Genomic DNA, 18952 nt, shown 5'->3' on the forward strand with positions numbered 1-18952 from the left:
GGGTAGTGGTGGTTATTCTGGCTCACCTCCCTACGTCACTGCTTTCTTGTGTCTATTGAAGGAAAAGTAGCACCCTCTTTCATGGAATTCTTGGAAAAACTGAAGAACTGGGTGAGATACGGACAGGGATGTAGGTGGCAAAACAAATGTACAGACTGCTCTGAAAACCCTGTGTCCCTCTGTCTATTTTTCAAATTGTAGAAAAGCATTTGAGTGCCTTGGTTTAGCTCATGCTTATCCCTTGCATAGAAAAGGCAAGCACCAATTTACAGTTCTCATGGGGCCAGGACTGTTGAGAATGTCACCCAAATTATTTACCAAGAGAAAGAGCACTGGACCTGACAAGCAGAAACAACAAATGATCCCATACAACATTACATAAAACCTTTAAATAGTCAAATCTCCATCCTGCAAATGTCAATAGAGCTTGTGAGGGGCCAGGCACTGTGCATAGACTAGGAATGCTGTTCCAAAGACATAGCAAGTCCCTTTACTCAAAGGGATGATGCTATTCTATGGCATCTTTCATAGGCTACTCCCTATGATGAGAATAAATGAAGCTTTTTGTCATTAATGGTACATTTTGTCCATTGAGCCAAAGCGAACAATGACTGAGAGACAACAGTCTAATTGGAGAAAATAACTAAGATTGTTTCTAACCTGGAGACTATGTCTCCTGTTCAGTGAGCTCTCTGTTATAAGAGATTTTGGTACTGGAATCAGTTAATGCTCATTTGTGTCAAGTTATTGAGCTCCTTTCTGAAGGAGTTTTAGGTCAGAGATTAGAAGCCTGGCACTTCATAGTATCACAATTTCGTGAAGACAAAATGGAGGTAACCTTCGATCCCAACCTCATGAAGTATGAGAAGACAGCCATATGCTCATGGAGGTACTCTGAAAAGTTAAAGAGACTAAAACTATTTTTCTCTGCCTGCTGACAAAGAAAAAAGGAAAATAAATGAATTTTGTATTCCAAATCATATAATGCCATCTGATGATGGATGTTGGGCTTTTGAAATGACTTATTCAGATTTCCTGCCATGCCTGTATAATCCTAGGTGCTAAAGAGGCTGAGATCTGAGGATCACAGTTATAAGCCAGCCCATGCAGGAAAGTCCATGCGACTCTTAGCTCTCATTAACTACCAGAAAAGTGGAAGTGGAAGCTGTGGCTCAAGTGGTAGAATACTAGCCTGGAGCACAAAAGCTCAGAGGCAACACCCAGGCCCGAAGGAAGGAAGGAAGGAAGGAAGGAAGGAAGGAAGGAAGGAAGGAAGGAAGGAAGGAAGGAAGGAAGGAAGGAAGGAAGGAAGGAAGGAAAAGGAAGGAAGGAAGGAAGAAGGCAGGCAGGCAGGCAAGCTGGGAAGGTGGTTCAGTGGTAGAATGCTTGTCTTGCATGCATAAGGCCCTGGGTTCCATTCCTCAGTACCACATAAGCAGAAAAAGCCGGAAGTAGTGCTGTGGCTCAAGTGGTAGAGTGCTAACCTTGAGTTGAAGGGCTGAGGGACAATGCTAATGCTCAGAGTTCAGGCACCACAACTGCCAAAAATTTAAAAAAAAAAAAGAAAAGAAAAGATAAAGAAAGAAAGAGAGAGATCCTGTGAAGCAAAGTTAATCTTTTTATCTAGTCATAAAAATTTGAGACTGATAGTATTTAAATCATTCCAGGTCATTTTTTTCCCCCAAAGACCTTTGGACAAACTATGATACCCAAGCTGTTCTTGGTGTTATAGTTTATCTAGCTGTTTTGTGTTATAAAAGCATTCTAACCACATGAACCAATAAACAAGACACTAAATCTAAAACAAAATCATCCATTCTTTAACTGCCTTAACTGCCAGTGTTTTGATGCATTTTTCCCCCCAAGTTTAAAGAATGTTTTTAAAATCTAGTCATTATAGAGTAAAAAAAAGAAGAAACACAATTTGTTTGATTTTTTTTTCATGTGATAAGCATTTTTCTGTGTCACCCATCAGTCCTCCTGATGGGAGGATTGGATAAGCAGCCAGTTTTCTGAAGAGTAAAAGAAAAGTGTTGGAAAGGAATATCTTTGCTGCTCTGATACATTTCTGGAAGCCAACTCCAACCAGCCCTCTCCTTGCTCTTTGTTTCCTTTCATCATTGTTGGCAAGGAAAATGTAGCTTATATATCATAATTATTTAATTTTATAATATATTTGTATATAATTTTACAATTATAAAATGAACATATATAATATTAAGGAATAAAGAATTATAAAGGGGAATTTTATAAATACAATTATATATATAACATATATATAAGTGTATATAATTTTACATATAAATATGTAAATATAAACCTGGATGTATCTCTTCTCTGCTTGCAGATTTTGTTGCTGAAAATAGCCAGCAAGACTCAGGGATAGATTTGCATCCTGGGAAACTTCAGGGTAAACTGGGAGAGTTGGTTCCCACCAGAGGGGAAAGCAGGTGAATGCATGTACAGCAGTCACAATCAGTCACTGTAAGGGGCTGAAGGGCGAGAACTTGTCTGACTCTCAGGGTGTGGGTAACCACCCTCTCTTGGCTCCTCACAAGAACTGCATCCTGGCATGTATAACCCTTTCATTCAGCCTAGAGGTCTCCAACTGCTATATTTCCTTAGAGACCTTGTGGATGTGGTGTTTAAATATTGGATGCTGTCTGTCTTAAATGACAGTTCTGAAATCACTGCTTGATCTCTGTAGTAGTCCATGCACTCAAACAAACAGAACCAATACAACCAATATTACAATTATAAAATGAACATATAGATATAGTATTTTATATATAATTATAAAGGATAAATAATTATAAATGGGGATTTTATAAATATAAAAATGGATCTATTCAGCTGGCTTAGTCAGTCGAGGCTGGATAGTCCCAGAGAACTGGGAAAACTATTCTAAGAAGCTGGGAGCCTCAGAACAAGGGGCACCAATGATATAATCCCTGTTGAGGACTGATGGCCTGGAAGCCCTCTGGATGAAGAATCCGTAGTCTAATGTTCATGTATGATGGGCAACAACACAAACGACAGGAAGGCTGGAACCTGCCAGTTCAGGAGAGTCCCTTTACTCCCATCTTTAGCTGCACCTAAATGCTAATGGGCAGTGCCACTCCTGGTCAGGATCAGTCTTCCCTACTCAGTTCATAGACCCACAAGCCCATTATCTCTAGAAACAACTTCATACATGCAATCAAAAGTGTACTTTCCTACTCTTTGCTTCCAGTCAAGTTGACAACTGAGATTCTCATCACAGTTATTAATCTGCTTTCTTATTCATGACATTTGATTTGTGTGGCCTTTACAAGTTAAAAATGTTAGTCGTCCTTGACACTGCGATTAGTGGCATGTACCTGTAATCCTAGCCATGAGGAAACAGAGTCAGGAGGATTCTGCTCTAGGGCCAGCCGTTTGAGACTCTACCTAAAACAGACTAAGTGGTAGATTGTCTGCCTAGTAAATTCAAGGCCCTAAATTCAAACAGCATCACAAAAACACAAAAATTAACTTTTCAAAGGCAAGTTTCTTATTTGTCCCTAGCCCCACCCCTCCTTTCCACCAAGTAGGCTTTATACTTACCATGATCACGTAGGACCTTTCTTCAGACTTTTTCAGTTCCCTTTTCCATGGAGCTGATGATCTTTTCTTTGATGAATTTTAACAAGGAAAACAGCTCAGGGATAGGTTTTGTTTCAATCAGATTCAACGAACCTGAAATATAACACTGCACATATAAACTTGTGTTGACTGTGACCTATGACTTTTGCTATTGTCTCTTAAAAAATGAAAACAAACTCATTGATTTTGAAATATTACAATATTAAAGGTACTTCCAGGGGACCTTTTGGAGAGCTTATACAAGTTTTATATAGTGGCCATAGAGAGCAAAAATAAATACTCTCCTGAGTTTGCTAATAAGCATCTTTCATTGAATTCTAGAAGAATTACTTTATCTGATTATCATTGTTAATCAGCCATAATCCAGTCTTCCTAGAATGGCGAAGTACTTAAGCTGTTTTCCCTGGTTCCCTTCAAATATAATTGTTTCCATATTATTGGCCAAAATAGCTGTAGGTGTTTTGCATAGACCATATGTACTCAAGGTCTTTGAGGGCCTTTTTTGTATAAACAATGCAAATATTTTATTGTGTAGCTGAGTTGGATCTATTTGAAGAGGTTTTAAACCTAGGAAGCTTTTCCCTTTATGATTTTGCACAGGAGAATGGGGGTGGATGGTGGCTGAGCAACATGAAAGGCTCTGCAGTGGAGGCCCAGGCTCTTTCATCTTGGTCTGAATCCTGTTCCACCACTGCCTCAGGATTTCAAGTGTGTAAAAGTCCCAGGGTTTCTTAATTATGTTTAAGGAGGCAGCAGCATGAAGGCAGAGGTGGAATCACATGCAGGGAAACATCTGATATTCAATGTGAAGATCTCCACTTGGGCCAAACTGGATGTGTCTCCAAATAGAGCAGATGTTGCATAAAGTGGAGGAAAATCTTTGTTTGATAAAGTGACAAGACTATGATCATTAAGATCATGTTTGTGTAACATATAATAATGTAACATATTTTTTATGAAAATAGTATAAGCATAATAAACAAAGGAGTCTATGACTCAGATGTGCATCGTAAGTGAATCAACCTTGTTTTATCAGATTTATCATCCCATGTAGGAGATTCACACCCCTATGTCACAAGATAATTGTGGTATAGCTTATTTGAATTTCAGCATTCATACTTGCCAGTATGTGATGGTAACTTCCCTCATTTCATGGTTCAATTCAATATTGTAAATGGTTCTACAATAAAATTCCTGCATTGTGGTGAGTCAGCCCACCAAATGTAGGTCTCTTAGTTGATATCTGAGTTCTTGGTTATGACGCTCAACAAATTGTATTGTATAAATTTTACTTATGTATTCAGATTTATTTTCATAGACTGTGCTCCACAATTTGGGATTTCTGGGACAATCTAAATGTTTTTAAAACTTTGACCCAATTTGAAAATTGAGGAAGAAAGAGCAGTTACCTCACTTCAACATTCCTCACCTGTGATATCCATCATTTTAGCAGGAAAGATTGCATTCTAGAAAGAAAGAATGTTTCTCATTGTTGACAAGTAGCAACCCTATTTAAGAAAAGGAAGTCTTGGGAGCAGTGTGGCAGGCATAACTGCATCCAACAAGTTCCAGACTTGAGACATCTGAGTATCTTTCTGGCACAAAAAAGTTTTAATTGTTGCAGAGCTCAGTGTAGTGTGACAGAGCAATATGGATTAGTAACACCTGAGTGAAAACTGAATTTGCCAGCTTCTGTAGTGCCTGCATACAAAGATAATGAAATGCAAGTGCTATAACATCCTACAGTAGTTTTAGTTTTTCCAAATTATATCCACAGTCCTCTGAGTAAGACAACCAAGAGACTATCTATTTATCTATCTATCTATCTATCTATCTATCTATCTATCTATCTATCTATCTATCTATCTATTGATATAGAAAAAGAAAGATTATATGTCATATATCATATACATCATATATATGATTATGTGTATACATAATATGCATGTACATAATATATGTGATATTATATGAATATATAGATATATTCACATAATCTTATAAAATCCTAAACTTTTTTTTTTGTCAGTTGTGGGGCCTGAACTCTGGACCTGGGCGCTGTCCCTTAGCTCTTCAGCTCAAGGCTAGTGCTCTGCCACTTGAGCCACAGTGCTACTTCTGGCTTTTTTTCTGCTTATGTGGTGATGAGGAATTGAACCCAGGGCCTCATTCATGCAAGGCAAGCGCTCTACCACTGAGCCACCTTCCCAGCCCCAAAGCCTACACTTTTTAATTACATTTAAGTCTTTTAAGAATACTGCATCATGACAGCAGAGAAACATTCAGTAAGATTCAATGTCCAGTTTGAAGATTCAAATAAATGGTCTTCATATAGGCCAATCAGACCCTCCAAAAGAGTGAAAGGTTGGATGGAGTTGAAGAATAGCTCTCTGTTGTTTATTTACAATCAAGAAAGACCTTTCTTGTAGATTACTAGGGAGAATTAAACTTTTGTAAAAATGCATTAGTTGAGACAGAGGCTTGAAATATTTTAGGTTGTTCTGATATGTAGTATGTGGAAGGAAATTACCTTTTGGTCTGAGGTGGCATCTTGGAGCATTGATCAGAGAAGTCTAGTGCCTTCTCTCTCATTTCCATATGTAAGATTTTTTTTCTTGCTTCAGCTTCTAAATGTTTTGTTTCAGGTTCTGATATATAATGGACAACTGGACATCATAGTAGGGGCCTCCCTCACAGAACGCTCCCTGATGGCCATGAACTGGAAAGGATCCAAGAAATACAATAATGTACAAAAAAAAGTTTGGAAGATCTTTCAATCGGATAATGAAGTGGCTGGATACGTTCGTGAAGTGGATGACTTTTATCAGGTATGCAAGGTCCTGGAGATGTGATAGACAAACTAAAAATAAAGCCTAGGTAAAGTTAAGTCATATACCAGCTATCTATGTGTCCCTACAGCTCTACTTGCAGAAGAGAATAATGGTCTGAAGGGCTGGGAAGGTAGCTCAATTCTAGAGTGTTTGCTTTGTATGCATGAAGCCCTAATTCGATTCCTCAGCACCACATAAGCAGAAAAAAGCCGGAAGTGGTGCTGTGGCTCAAGTGGCAGAGCGCTAGCCTTGAGCTGAAGAGCTGAGGGACAGTGCCCAGGCCCAGAGTTCAGGTCCCAGGACCCACAAAAAAAATAAATTAAATAATAAATTAAATAAAAGAATGGTCTGAGGTATTGAAATCCAGAGGCCTTGATGCCAAAGTAAACAGTTTAGACATCGTTCAAGAGCTATGAAGACAATGACAAAAACTATCGTTAGCCAAATGTGGCAAATCATTCGTGAGAAAATTCTGCCCTATTGGGAACCAATAGGGTGTTGACAAATTACTAGAGGAAAATGTAATCTCTGGCAAATTCTTGGCCATATTTATATGACATATATATATGACATATAAGACACTTATATATGACATATAAGTATCACTTCCTCTGATACCCCTACACTTAACTCCACTCAGAGAATACACATTATTCTTGTAATTTTCCTTTCCAGTAATATCATTTTAAAGCTTTGGAATCAGGGATATGCTTGCTTATTAAGCAATCTGGGAAATGCCCATTCTTTCTAGTCTTCTTTTAGAAGTGTTAGAAGACTTAATTAGGGAAGTCATCTAGGCTTGAAGAGTTTGTGAAGAAAAATTTTGAATTACAGATTCAGTTTCTGCAATAGGTAAAAGGAGATAAAAGGAGATTAATGAACAGGTTCTGGAGACTTACACCTGTCATCCTAGCTATTCAGGAGGGTGAGATCTGCCAGCCTGGGCAGGGAAGTCAATGACACTTATCTGCAATTAACAAGCAAAAAGACAGAAGTAGGGCTATGGGTCTCATGATAGACTGCCAGCCTTGAGTAAAAAAGCGCTAAGGAATAGCACCCAGGCCCTGAATTCAAGCCGCACTAACCAGCACAAAGAAAAAAACATGAGAGATTAATTTCCTTTTCTGTTTCTTCTTGTATCAGTTTTGGTAGGCTGTATTATTTTTTGGAATTTAAATCATCTAATTTTTAAATTCATGGGTATAAGGTGCTTTGTAGCATCATCTTTCCATCACTTAATTTCCATTAAGATTATTAGTAACTTTAGTAATTTATGACATTAGTAATTTTTTCCTCTCTTGTTCAACATATAGAAAAGGTATTACATTTTTAAAGAACTCTGCCTTTGTTAATTATCTCTATTGTATATTTTGCTATCTTGTTTTTTTTTTATCAATTTGTACTTTATTCTATTATCTCCTTTTGATTATTTTCCTTCTGTGTGATATAATATTCTTTTTAAAAGACCTCTTAAGATGGGCACTTAGAATATGAGTTTTCAGCCTGTCTTAATTTCTAACATATGCATTCTCTATAATGTATTTGTTATGGCTGGCCTGACATGTGTCCTAAAACCTGTCATTGCTTTATTATGATTTGGTTTAAAGCATTCATAATTTCCATTTTTCACTCCCATTTTAAAGTGTAAAGTATTGCTTAATCTCAAATCAATTTTGGATCTTCTATTAATACATTTGTTTGGAACATGTGGAAACATACTCTATTAGAGTGTTGCAGTTAAAAAAATCTTTTTAATTTCAACCACCTGAAATTTGTTGAAATTTATTTTATGTAAATGCTATTTTTATATATTATAGTGAATATATATATGCTGTATTTATTGGTAATAATACTTTATACATCAATTAAGACAGATTTAAAGAGCTTTATTTTTAAATTGTTTATGTCCTTTATTTTCTCTTTTTCTGCTTTTCCTAGTAATTAAAAAAAGAGGTCTGATAAAACTTACCACAATACTTGAAGAATTTTCTATTTTTTTTACTTTATTTAAAAAATGAACCCTCTTAACTGCATACAACTACATACATGTTATACATCCATAGTATTTTCATTTTAATTTTTCCTATCATGAAGTCTACCTCATTGATAGAAATGTAACTGTAGAAAAAAAGTGTAACTTTTCATTTGAAATTATATATGTGATACAGTTTCTCAACTTTTTCTTTTTAATCTTTTTAATACTTAATATGTATCTTTTTAAAAGTGTTTGCGTATAATATTTTAATGGATCATGACAATATTTCAGAATGGAGTAGTTTATATTTAATATAATTACTGATTATTTTAAAATCTACTATTTTAGTATGTGTTTTCTATTTTCTCCATGTGTTCTTTTGCATGAGTCATAATTTTATCATTTCATATTTTTCATCTACAAACTTGTTAGCTATAGGTTCTTTTAATCTTGTTTAAGAACAATACCGATGCACAATGCAAATTCTAGACTTGCTTAATCCACATATAAGTGAGAATTTTACTGCTTTCCAGACAAAGGCATAAACCATGAAACATTTTATCTTCCTTACCTATTCTACTGCTTTCTGTATGACTAAAAAAATTGACATCTAAGTTCAATACAGTAAGACATTAAATACAGCCTTTGATACTGAGCATCACTCATACTTTGACTCTCAGCTGTCCCTTGATCTTTCTTATATTTCTTACCTAAAAAAAGTTCTTTAATATTTACTCTAGAGATGTTATGGTGACAACAAGTATTCCACTTCTGCCTTAATTTTTTTCAGTTTTCTTTAACTGCTAAAGACATTGCCCATGTAATGGGACTTTAGCTTGGCAGGTATTTTCTTTAGCACATAGGAGACTGTACTCTGCTGCTCTTGCACACCCTTTCTGATGAGAAGCCAGAGATTAGTTTTATTGCTGTTTCTTTGCAAGGGAGGGGTTGTTTACAATTTTTTTCTCCCTGTCTGTTTTAATATTTTCTTGTTTTGGTTTTCCAAAACCGTTACTATTTGTACTTATAAGTCATGATTATATGTATCTAACCTGCTTGGATTGCTTGAGCTATTTGAAACTATGGCTTAAAGCCTTCTGTCATCTTTTGGAACATTCGCAATTCATTATCTCTTTAAATTTTGTTCATACCCATGTTCATCTTGTTCATCCCTCTTTCCTTCTAAGACTGTTTTTGGGAATTTCATGTTACTCTGTTTCTACCTTTTCTCTCCATGGATGTGTTGATTTTTTTATTTATATTTTATTCTTATTGTCAAGTGATGTACATAGGGATTACAGTTACTTAAGTAAGGTAGTGAGTACATTTCTTGTCAAACTTGTTACCCCCTCCCTCATTTTTATCCTACTTTCCCTCCCTCCCCAATCCTTCTCCCCCAAATTGTACAAGGCCATACTAATGCTACCAGCACAAGTGTTTATCACAGCATTATTTCCCATAGCTAAGATATGGAATAAACCCAGATGCCCCTCAGTAGGTGAATGCATCAAGAAAATGTAACACACACACACACACACACACACACACACACACACGAATTCTATGCTTCCATCAGAAAGAATGACACTGCCCCATTTGTTAGGAAATGGAAGAACTTGGAAAAAATTATATTAAGCAAAGTAAGCCAGACCCAAAGAAACATAGGTCCCATGGTTTCCCTTATTTGTAATAAATAGTACACATCTAGGATAATCTTAGCAGATGAGCAGAATAGCTCAATAGCTATATGCATATGACCATATAAGATGATGCTAAGTGAAATGAACTCCAACACATGGACACTAGAGGTTTTTCATTGTTGTGGTAGTTATTTTTAGTGTTGTATTTTTACTGACCTTTTTTTTTTTTTTAGTTCTCTGTTCTTCTCTACTCTTATTTCTAGTATGTTTTCTAACTCTTTGTTCATTTTGTAAATCTCACTTATTCTACCTGGCATGAAGTGAATTTTGTCCCTCTTCCCAGGATCCTATCACCCTACTCCATTCACAGTGACATGCAAAGATAGGGCTGGTGGATTACAAATGAGTTAAATGAAATCACAGTTTCATGTCCTAGTGTCCTTCTCAGGACAGACACCAGACAGCTTGCTCCTTGTGCTATCTCCCATCTTGGCCACCATTTTGTTCTTAGGCCTCCTAGCTTGAGAGCTGTAAGAAATATGCTCCTTTGATTTGTTCAAGCTACCAGTGTATGGAATCTGCATGGAACTATTGAGCAAATTCAAAACGTGAATATCCTTAAAGTGTTACTGAACTCATAGTAAACTTTGCTATTTGAATTTTTACTACTGAAGCCCTGAATTGCTTACAAGAATATATATATATATATATATATATACATACATACATACATATGTATGTATATGTCATAGATAGGTAGGTAGACAGACAGACAGACAGACAGACAGACAGACAGACAGACAGACAGACAGACAGACAGACAGACAGATAGATAGATAGATAGATAGATAGATAGATAGATAGATAGATAGATAGATAGATAGATAGATAGATAGATTAGATAGATAGACAGATAGACAGATAGACAGATAGACAGATAGATAGATAGATAGATAGATAGATAGATAGATAGATAGATAGATAGATAGATAGATAGATAGATAGATAGATAGATAGATAGATAGATAGAATTCAAAATCTGTGAAAATGCTTCATTTAAGAACCATTCCAGCCAGGTGCCTGTGGCTCACACTTGAAATCCTAGCTACTCAGGAGGCTGAGATCTGAGGGTCATGGCTTGAAGCCAGCCTGGGCAGGAAACTTCATGAGACTTTTATCTTCAGTTAACCAAAAGCCAAAAGTAGAGCTGTGGCTCAAGTAGTAGAGCTCCAGCCTTGAGTGAAAAAGCTAAGGGCTAGTGCCCAGGCCCCAAGTACCAGTGTATGCTCTCTGTCTCTCTGTCTCTGTCTCTGTCTCTGTCTTTGTCTCTGTCTTTGTCTCTGTCTTTGTCTCTCTCTCTCTCTCTCTCTCTCTCTCTCTCTCTCTCTCTCTCTCTCTCTCTCTCTCTCTCTCTCTCTCTCTCTCTCTCTCTCTCTCTGCCTAAGAGAAAGGGCCTACCATTGCATACAGGTTCTGCTCTGGCACTTTGCACAATTCATTCAGCTTGGAAAGCCAGATTGCTGCTTCAGGGCAGCATGAGTCACAGAGGTGGGAAAAGAAATTGGCTGCCAGTCAGAAACTGGTGACAAATATCACGCTGAGACCCATGGCTCTTCTTGTGAATGCAAAGCACATTTAGAGATGAAATGGCACATCTCTGGCTGCCAAAACATGGGTAACAAAAGAAGCAGGGCCCACATGTTTGTGCTATCAAGTGGTTTTACCCTGCAGCAAGGGATCTGCGTTTATGTAGGTGATTTTAAAATGCTGTTTGAGATCCCTCCCCTTTGGTGCCTCAGCATTGGATAGAATGGGGGTGCTATATGGAGAGCTGAGGGGAGTGGGAGGGAAAAGAGCCCCCCTAGGAACAAAAGCATTCACTCTGAGTCTTGGGACTGGGAATACTGTCCAAATGTCAAGTGTCTGATAATGAGGCAAACGGACCTCTGTCTTGCACATGATTTTTAGCCTCAGACACACAAAGTAGAAACATGTGTATGTGTCTGCCAAAAAAAATACCAAAAATCTAAACAAAACAAAAAAACACTACTTGCCAAACACCACAGCTCTTTAATTAAAAAAAAAAATTCAGAACCAAAGTAAGTTTATCTCTGCATCATTACCTAAAATGGCCACTTAGATGAATGACAGTTCTCCTTGGGGAGAGTAGGAGCTGAGAGAGAGAGACAGAGACAGAGAGAGACAGAGAGACAGAGACAGAGAGAGACAGAGAGACAGAGAGAGACAGAGACAGAGAGACAGAGAGAGAGAGAAAGGGAGAGAGACAGAGAGACCCATTTCCCACATCATCTCATCCTGAAATGCTCTGGAAACCTGGGAAATTCCTGTAAGCCAGAGGCCAGATGAAGGAGTATTTCTAGTTCCTCTAGGAAGGGAGAGATTTTTTTGGTATTTGTACCATAGAAAGCATCAGGTCCTGATTGGTCATCTGGGCAGCAGACTTTCTGAGTCTATCTGTAAAATGTACTGAGTTTGTCTGTATAATGCAGGGCTTGGGGCTGAATTCTCTTAAAATATATACTAACAAAAATCTGAAATAACTATGTTTCAGGAGTGTTTGAAGGTGCTCATTTCTTGCTCGGGTAGCCAGAAAGGTGCAAGAGTGGCCTTCAACAAATATTATAATTCTATCTACACTTATATTTGTGTATGTGTCTATTTACCTCTTTATATTTGGGGAAAGAGAGGGAGAGACAGAGACAAAGAAACATGTGTAAAAGGCAAGGGATAGCCAAGGTCACGTGTTGCCTCCACAGTAGCATTGACCTCGGGCTCTTTTATAACTGAGTCTTGTAGGTCTATCCTTTCTTTGTGGCTGTTCACCGACCAAGACCATCCTACAGCTCCTTTTAGAATATTTCCATGGGCTTCTCCAAAGGTCAAAAAGTTACTAATCTGTGTTAATTGGATTAATTACTGCTTTCTAAATACAGGCCATTTTATTTAGTTATTTATTTATTTTTGTTGGTCATGGGGCTTGAACTCTGGGCCTGGTTGCTGTCCCTGCAAGGTGAGCACTCTACCACATGAGCCACAGGGCCACTTCCAATTTTCTGATGGTTACTTGGAGATAAGGGTCTCATAGTCTTTCCTGCCCAGGCTGGCGTTGAGACATGACCCTCAAATCTCAACCACCCGAGTAGCTAGGATTACAGTCATGAGCCACTAGCACCCAGCTAAATATAGGCCATTTTGTATGTATACCTTCAACTAATCATATTAGAAGGAAGGGTACATCGAGTGTGATGCAGGGATAGAAATGGGTTGGAATAAAGCCTTAACATATATGGTGATGTAAAAATGAACCCCTTCCATAACTGATATAAGCCAATTTAAAAAATCAGACCAGCCCCAAGGTTATGACACCACAGTTAGAAATCTAAAAACAAACAAAGCAAACATGTATCAGAATCATAGCCATAGTAATGAAGTTCTTTAAGAACATGTTTCTAGCTTAAAATTCCATTAAAAGTTCCTAAAGAAAGCAATTGAATCATTTTTAGTTTTTTGTCTTTACTGAAAAATGTTTTTATTCTCTAGGTAAACACTGGAATAGAGTTTGAAAATCTCAAGCTTTTTAAAAAAAAATTATTATTATTGGTATTCTTAGTATTATCTCTTAGTAGGTGTAGCTTCTGCTATGATGGGTTTTGCCTAGTTAACAAAACTAATTTCCTTGGTTGCACTTCGAGTATTTTCATTTTATATTTTTACTATCAATATTGGTTCAAGTTCGTTTGGGAAATACCAGAAGGATCATCCCAGCAAGGTAGCATTTTGTAGCTGGGACAGATTTTAAGTATTATTTTTTTAGGTGAGGATATTGAACCAGAGATTAGGCAATTTTCCCAACATCTCCCCATTCTATGTCCTCACTTAGGTAAGATTCCACCACAGGAATAATCAGAGCAATGTGCTGGGACAGGCAAACCTGGAGCATGTATACATGTCTGCCATTATCAAAGGGCAAGCCTGAGAAATAATAGATTTCATTATAAGATTTGCTTGGAGTCCTATTCATGGCGGCATCTCCTATAGATACATAATACCAGATTGTTTGTTTACTTAATTATTTATTATCTTTAAGCAGTGGTACGAAGGTGCTTCAATTCAACATGTCTATTTATGAGTATAGTGTATCTTGAACAATTATTATCTCTTCCATCATTCTCCCCCATCTTTCCCAACCCTACCCATCTCTTCAAATTAAAATACTAACTTAAAAAATACTTTGCTGGTGAGGCTAGTTTCTCCAATGGTAAGAAAATATATGCCTTTGTCTAGGACCTTTGATATTAGTGATGGAATTGGCCAAATGAGAAGATAGAATAGGATGAATAAGAACACACAAGGCAGAACAAAACACATTGTCTGGGTCACAGATTAGAGCTTGGAGGCGATCTGGGAGATGACTAGAAAGGGAGGAAGGGACTGGGTGGTGGGCTCAGGGATGTATATTATCCTTATAGTGCAGAACACGGAAGCACATTTTCACCACAGCTATTAGGGAAGTTTGAAATAACAGCAGTGGGGTGGATTTAGACTGGAGAGACCATGGAAATAGGGTATCAAGACAAAATTCTCCATCTGCTTTATAAGATCACCTTTTACATGTCTGATTATCAAGTGCTAAAAGAGAGCCAGGGAAATACTCTCTGGAGTGTCCAACCTGTGTTGGAGAGCTGATGTTTTCTGTGCATCCATACCACTTCAAAGCTAGGCTTCCTTGGAAGAGCATATATGCTGGTGTCACTGTGCTGCTTTTTGGCTTCACCAAACACCTCAGATACCTGAAGCACAAGCCTATCCCAAGATTGCCACCTGTTCCAGGGACTTCTCCCCTGAATTCTGTTTTTCAGCAGCAAACAGTCCTTCAGTCAGAGCTTACTTATAAAAACAACAACAAAGAGAAAATCAGTGTGTGGAGATATAGGGCATTTGGTTGCTCCCTACTCTGTAGAGTATTACCGCTCTACTATGTAGAGTTGGTACTATTGGGCAATTTGGTTAATCAGAGTAAACTTGAACTTAGTTTCATCACTTCCTAGTTGTGGGCTGGTTACCTATACTTTACACTCTGAGAGGTAACCATTACTGTGTAGGGACTGAGGAAGGCCAAAGGAGACAGTAAACATGGTTGCCAACCATTCAGCCTTTGGGAACCCTCGAGCTATGGTCTGTCATGCACATTTATTCTTGTAAATTATACCAGGGTATAATTATAAATGAGGAAATTATAATTATCAGTGAGGAAAAAGAAGCTTCACTGGGGCATCAAGCTAAAGGTCTCAAAGACTAATGGTATCTACGATTGGATAAGGCGATTCTCAGTCTTTCTACCTGAAGTGCCCATAAAGCCAAAACAAAGAAGAATGGAGAGTATTTGCTCAGATCTCAGCCTTGCACCTGCCATTGGGCTGAGTATCTGCTGGTGGTGGTCACTGTGTTTGGGAACACATCCAACCACAGCGAGGACTTTGTTCCCCAAGGCAAGGATACTGTTTATGAGAAGGATAATAATGGAAAAGCATGATGTACAGACACAAAGCAAAAACTACCACAGCCTGCCATCTATGCTTTCCTTCCTTCCTTCCTTCCTTCCTTCCTTCCTTCCTTCCTTCCTTCCTTCCTTCCTTCCTTTCTTCCTTCCTTCCTTCCTTCCTTCCTTCCTCCTTCCCTCCCTCACTCCTTCCTTCCCTCCTTCCCTAGCTCCCTCCCTTCCTCCCTCCTTCCCTCCCTCCCTCCCTCCCTTCTTTCCTTCCTTCCTTCCTTCCTTCCTTCCTTCCTTCCTTCTTTCTTCCTTCCTTCTTTCCTTCCTTCCTTCCCTCCTTCCTTCCCTCCTTCCTTTCTTTCTTGCCTGTCCTGCTTGAACTCAGGACTTGGATGCGGTCCCTTAGCTTTTTTGCTCAAGGCTAGCACTCTACCAATTGAGACACAACTTTACTTCTGGCTTTTTGGTCATATATTGGAGAGAAGAGTCTCATGCACCTTTTTTGTCCAGGCTGGCTTTTAATCACAGCCTTCAGATTTCAATCGTGAGTAGCTAGATTGTAAAGCATGAGCCACTGGCACCCAGCTGTACTGGCTGTACTTATTCTAACATTAACTTTTGTTTGTTCCCTTAACCACACATAATTGAAAAAAGTAGGGAAGAATGACCACTCAGTGTACTTAAGTGGAAAGGACAGTCAAGGCTGGAATTTGAATGTTTTCACAGCCAGTCCATGGAAGGAATAACAGAGAACTAGCCACCTGCCTTTCTTGGGTTTTTTTGCCCACAACTCAATGTTTAAAGAATTTTAAACAGTTCAAGAAGCACTGTGAACTGTCAGTGCCAGGAAGATATTCAGCAAGGCATGGTTGTGCTGACATGACGGAAGGAAGTAAAGAGCAATAAACACAACTTTTGCTCTGGAAGAGTTATCAGGGGATGTTTAAAAACTATAATGAATGCAGAACAGAATCTGTTAGAAAGATTTGAGATAGTCATTGCCAATTCCTGCTTGGAAAAATTTGTTACAGCAATTGCTAAATTGAATCTTTATCTCTACCTATGTCTCCATCTCTGTTGCCTCCCATAGAGAAGGGTGTCTTTATGTATGGGTTTTGTGTCTCTATCTTGTGGAAAGGTCTATCTCTTGGTGAGGATGATTGTCAGAAAACCAGAACATGGTCATCAAATCACACTCACCTCATCCTAAAAGCAGGCATTAGGGTGCAAGTTGTTTATTAGAGACCAATGCCAATGGAATAAAAAAGTAGAAGGAGATGATGGATGACAAAGAAGAGAAAGAGAAAGAGAAACCACTCTTCTAAGGGTATTTCCACCCAAATGTTCCAGATGGAGCTAAAATAACCAGGCCAGGCCTTTATATGCCTACCACTTGGTCACCATATGTGGGCTTCTCCAGGACTGGCACCATCTTAAGGAAGGTCACCATCTGCAGCCAAATCTTCCCACTTGCCAGCCAAGGGCTTCAGCTCATTGAACTCCCTAAAGAAGGGCTTCATGTCCCCAGGTCATGTCTTTGCTTGCTGCTTTCAGGGATGGGGGGAGCAGACAGCAAGAGCTTGGTTCACCCAAGATCACTTCGAAGGAGATCTTCTTCTTCTCCTTGTATGATTATAATTGTCTTGTATTTGCAATTAGAACAATGGATCAGGCCTGAGTGGTTAACTTGTTATCAGGATTCCAAGTTAGGAACTAGTCTTTTGGGGATGGGGGGGGTAAGGGGAATCAAGAACCATGAGTAAATATTTTCCTTTTTCCCATTTATTTATTGTGGATTAACAAATTACTCCAAAGCTTAATGGCTTAAACAACAATTTATTATTCCTCACAATTATGTGGACTGAAGGGGCTCAGCTGGATGGCTGAAATTCAGATGGGGTTAGCCCAGGTCACACAGAAAGCTGCATCCAGCTGGAGCTTGGCTGAAACTAGAACATCCAGGATGGTTTCTTCCCATCCAGTGAACTTTCTGTTTCTGTCTCTGTATCTGTCTTTCTCTGTCTCTGTATCTCTTCTTCTTCTTCTTCTTCTTCTTCTTCTTCTTCTTCTTCTTCTTCTTCTTCTTCTTCTTCTTCTTCTTCTTCTTCTTCTTCTTCTTCTTCTTCTTCTTCTTCTTCCTTCTTCTTCCTTCTTCTTCTTCCTTCTTCTTCTTCTTCTTCTTCTTCTTCTTCTTCTTCTTCTTCTTCTTCTTCTTCTTCTTCTTCTTCTTCTTCTTCTTCTTCTTCTTCTTCTTCTTCTTCTTCCTCTTCTTCCTCTTCTTCCTCTTCTCCTTCTTCTTCTTCTTCTCTCCCCACTCCCGTCTCTCCCTCTTCTCCCTCCCCATCCCTCCCTCTTTCTCTCTGTCTCTGGCATCCTTCACAGTCTGCTAACTCGGGCTTCTTCATAACATGACAGCTAGTCTCTCAAATTGGGAAGTCCTTTTAAGCTTGCCCCCAAGACCCCAGAACATTATTCCATAATGTTCTCTTAGTTAAAAAAAATTGTTAAGGGCAGATTCCTCTTGGGGTAAAGATATGGAACCATCACTTCACTTACTTTCTCTTGAACTGGTGTAGCTCAACACAGCAAATGTAGATTCTCATACTTCCTTCCCAGAGATCTTGATTTTTATTTTTCTGGAGTAGAACCTGGACATCAGCATTTAAACCTCTTAGGGAATACTAATAAGCAGCTGGTTTGGGAATGCTCTGCCTTTTGTCTGTTAGTTGAAATAAATGTGGCCTTCATCTTGCAGGGGCCTACATGTGAAAGATTTCTATTCTAATTCCCAGAGGCCATTCCAACCCCTGCCCTATTTTACTCACTTACAAGCCAACCAGAAACTGCAGCGTGTGGCCTTACAAACCAGCATTGATCTGAAGCACTAGTTTTGAGACATGTCTTGCAGTCAGTGCTGGCCACTGCTATGGTACTGATTCTCTGAAATCCTCAGCCAAGGCCTTAAGCTAAATTTTGGCCTTCAGTTCTTGCCAGGCATTGTTGGTTTACAAGCGGTCTTTGTTCTCTCACATCACTGGTAGACCATGGGTAATTTAGACTTGTAGAAAAAAAAACTCTTATTTGCTCAAAACTTTAGCTTCCTTTTCTCAAAAACGAGCAGAGTTTTGTGCTGTGCTGAAATTATGTGGTCTTAGACAGCCTTACATCTGTGTTGTCTTCCAACAAAAAAGCAACTGTGTCAGGCAATGTCTGTCCCAAATGTCACCCAGAGCAATGGCTCTCGGTAAAGGTGGTATCCACCAGCTACAGTGAACAAATGTGTTTGTGGGTAATGATTATTAGTCAAATACCATCAATGGATTGCTAGAATTCCATAGCAAAGCAAAACACAATGCCATGTTTTACATTG

At 38.5% G+C, this 18952-nt stretch overlaps 1 protein-coding gene across 1 annotated transcript in view; it reads left to right on the forward strand.

Annotated features, from left to right (window-relative positions):
* The window catches only part of Cpvl (carboxypeptidase vitellogenic like), a 116872-nt gene that overhangs the window by 79386 nt on the left and 18534 nt on the right, over positions 1–18952 (forward strand). Inside the window, exon 11 of the mRNA XM_069997229.1 lies at positions 6270–6452. Within this exon, the coding sequence (XP_069853330.1) occupies positions 6270–6452 (183 nt within the window). The remainder of the gene's footprint in view (positions 1–6269; positions 6453–18952) is intronic.

This window comes from Dipodomys merriami, unplaced genomic scaffold (genome assembly GCF_024711535.1).
Source record: "Dipodomys merriami isolate MVZ:Mamm:240054 unplaced genomic scaffold, mDipMer1.0.p SCAF_5, whole genome shotgun sequence".
Taxonomy (NCBI): Eukaryota; Metazoa; Chordata; class Mammalia; order Rodentia; family Heteromyidae; genus Dipodomys; species Dipodomys merriami.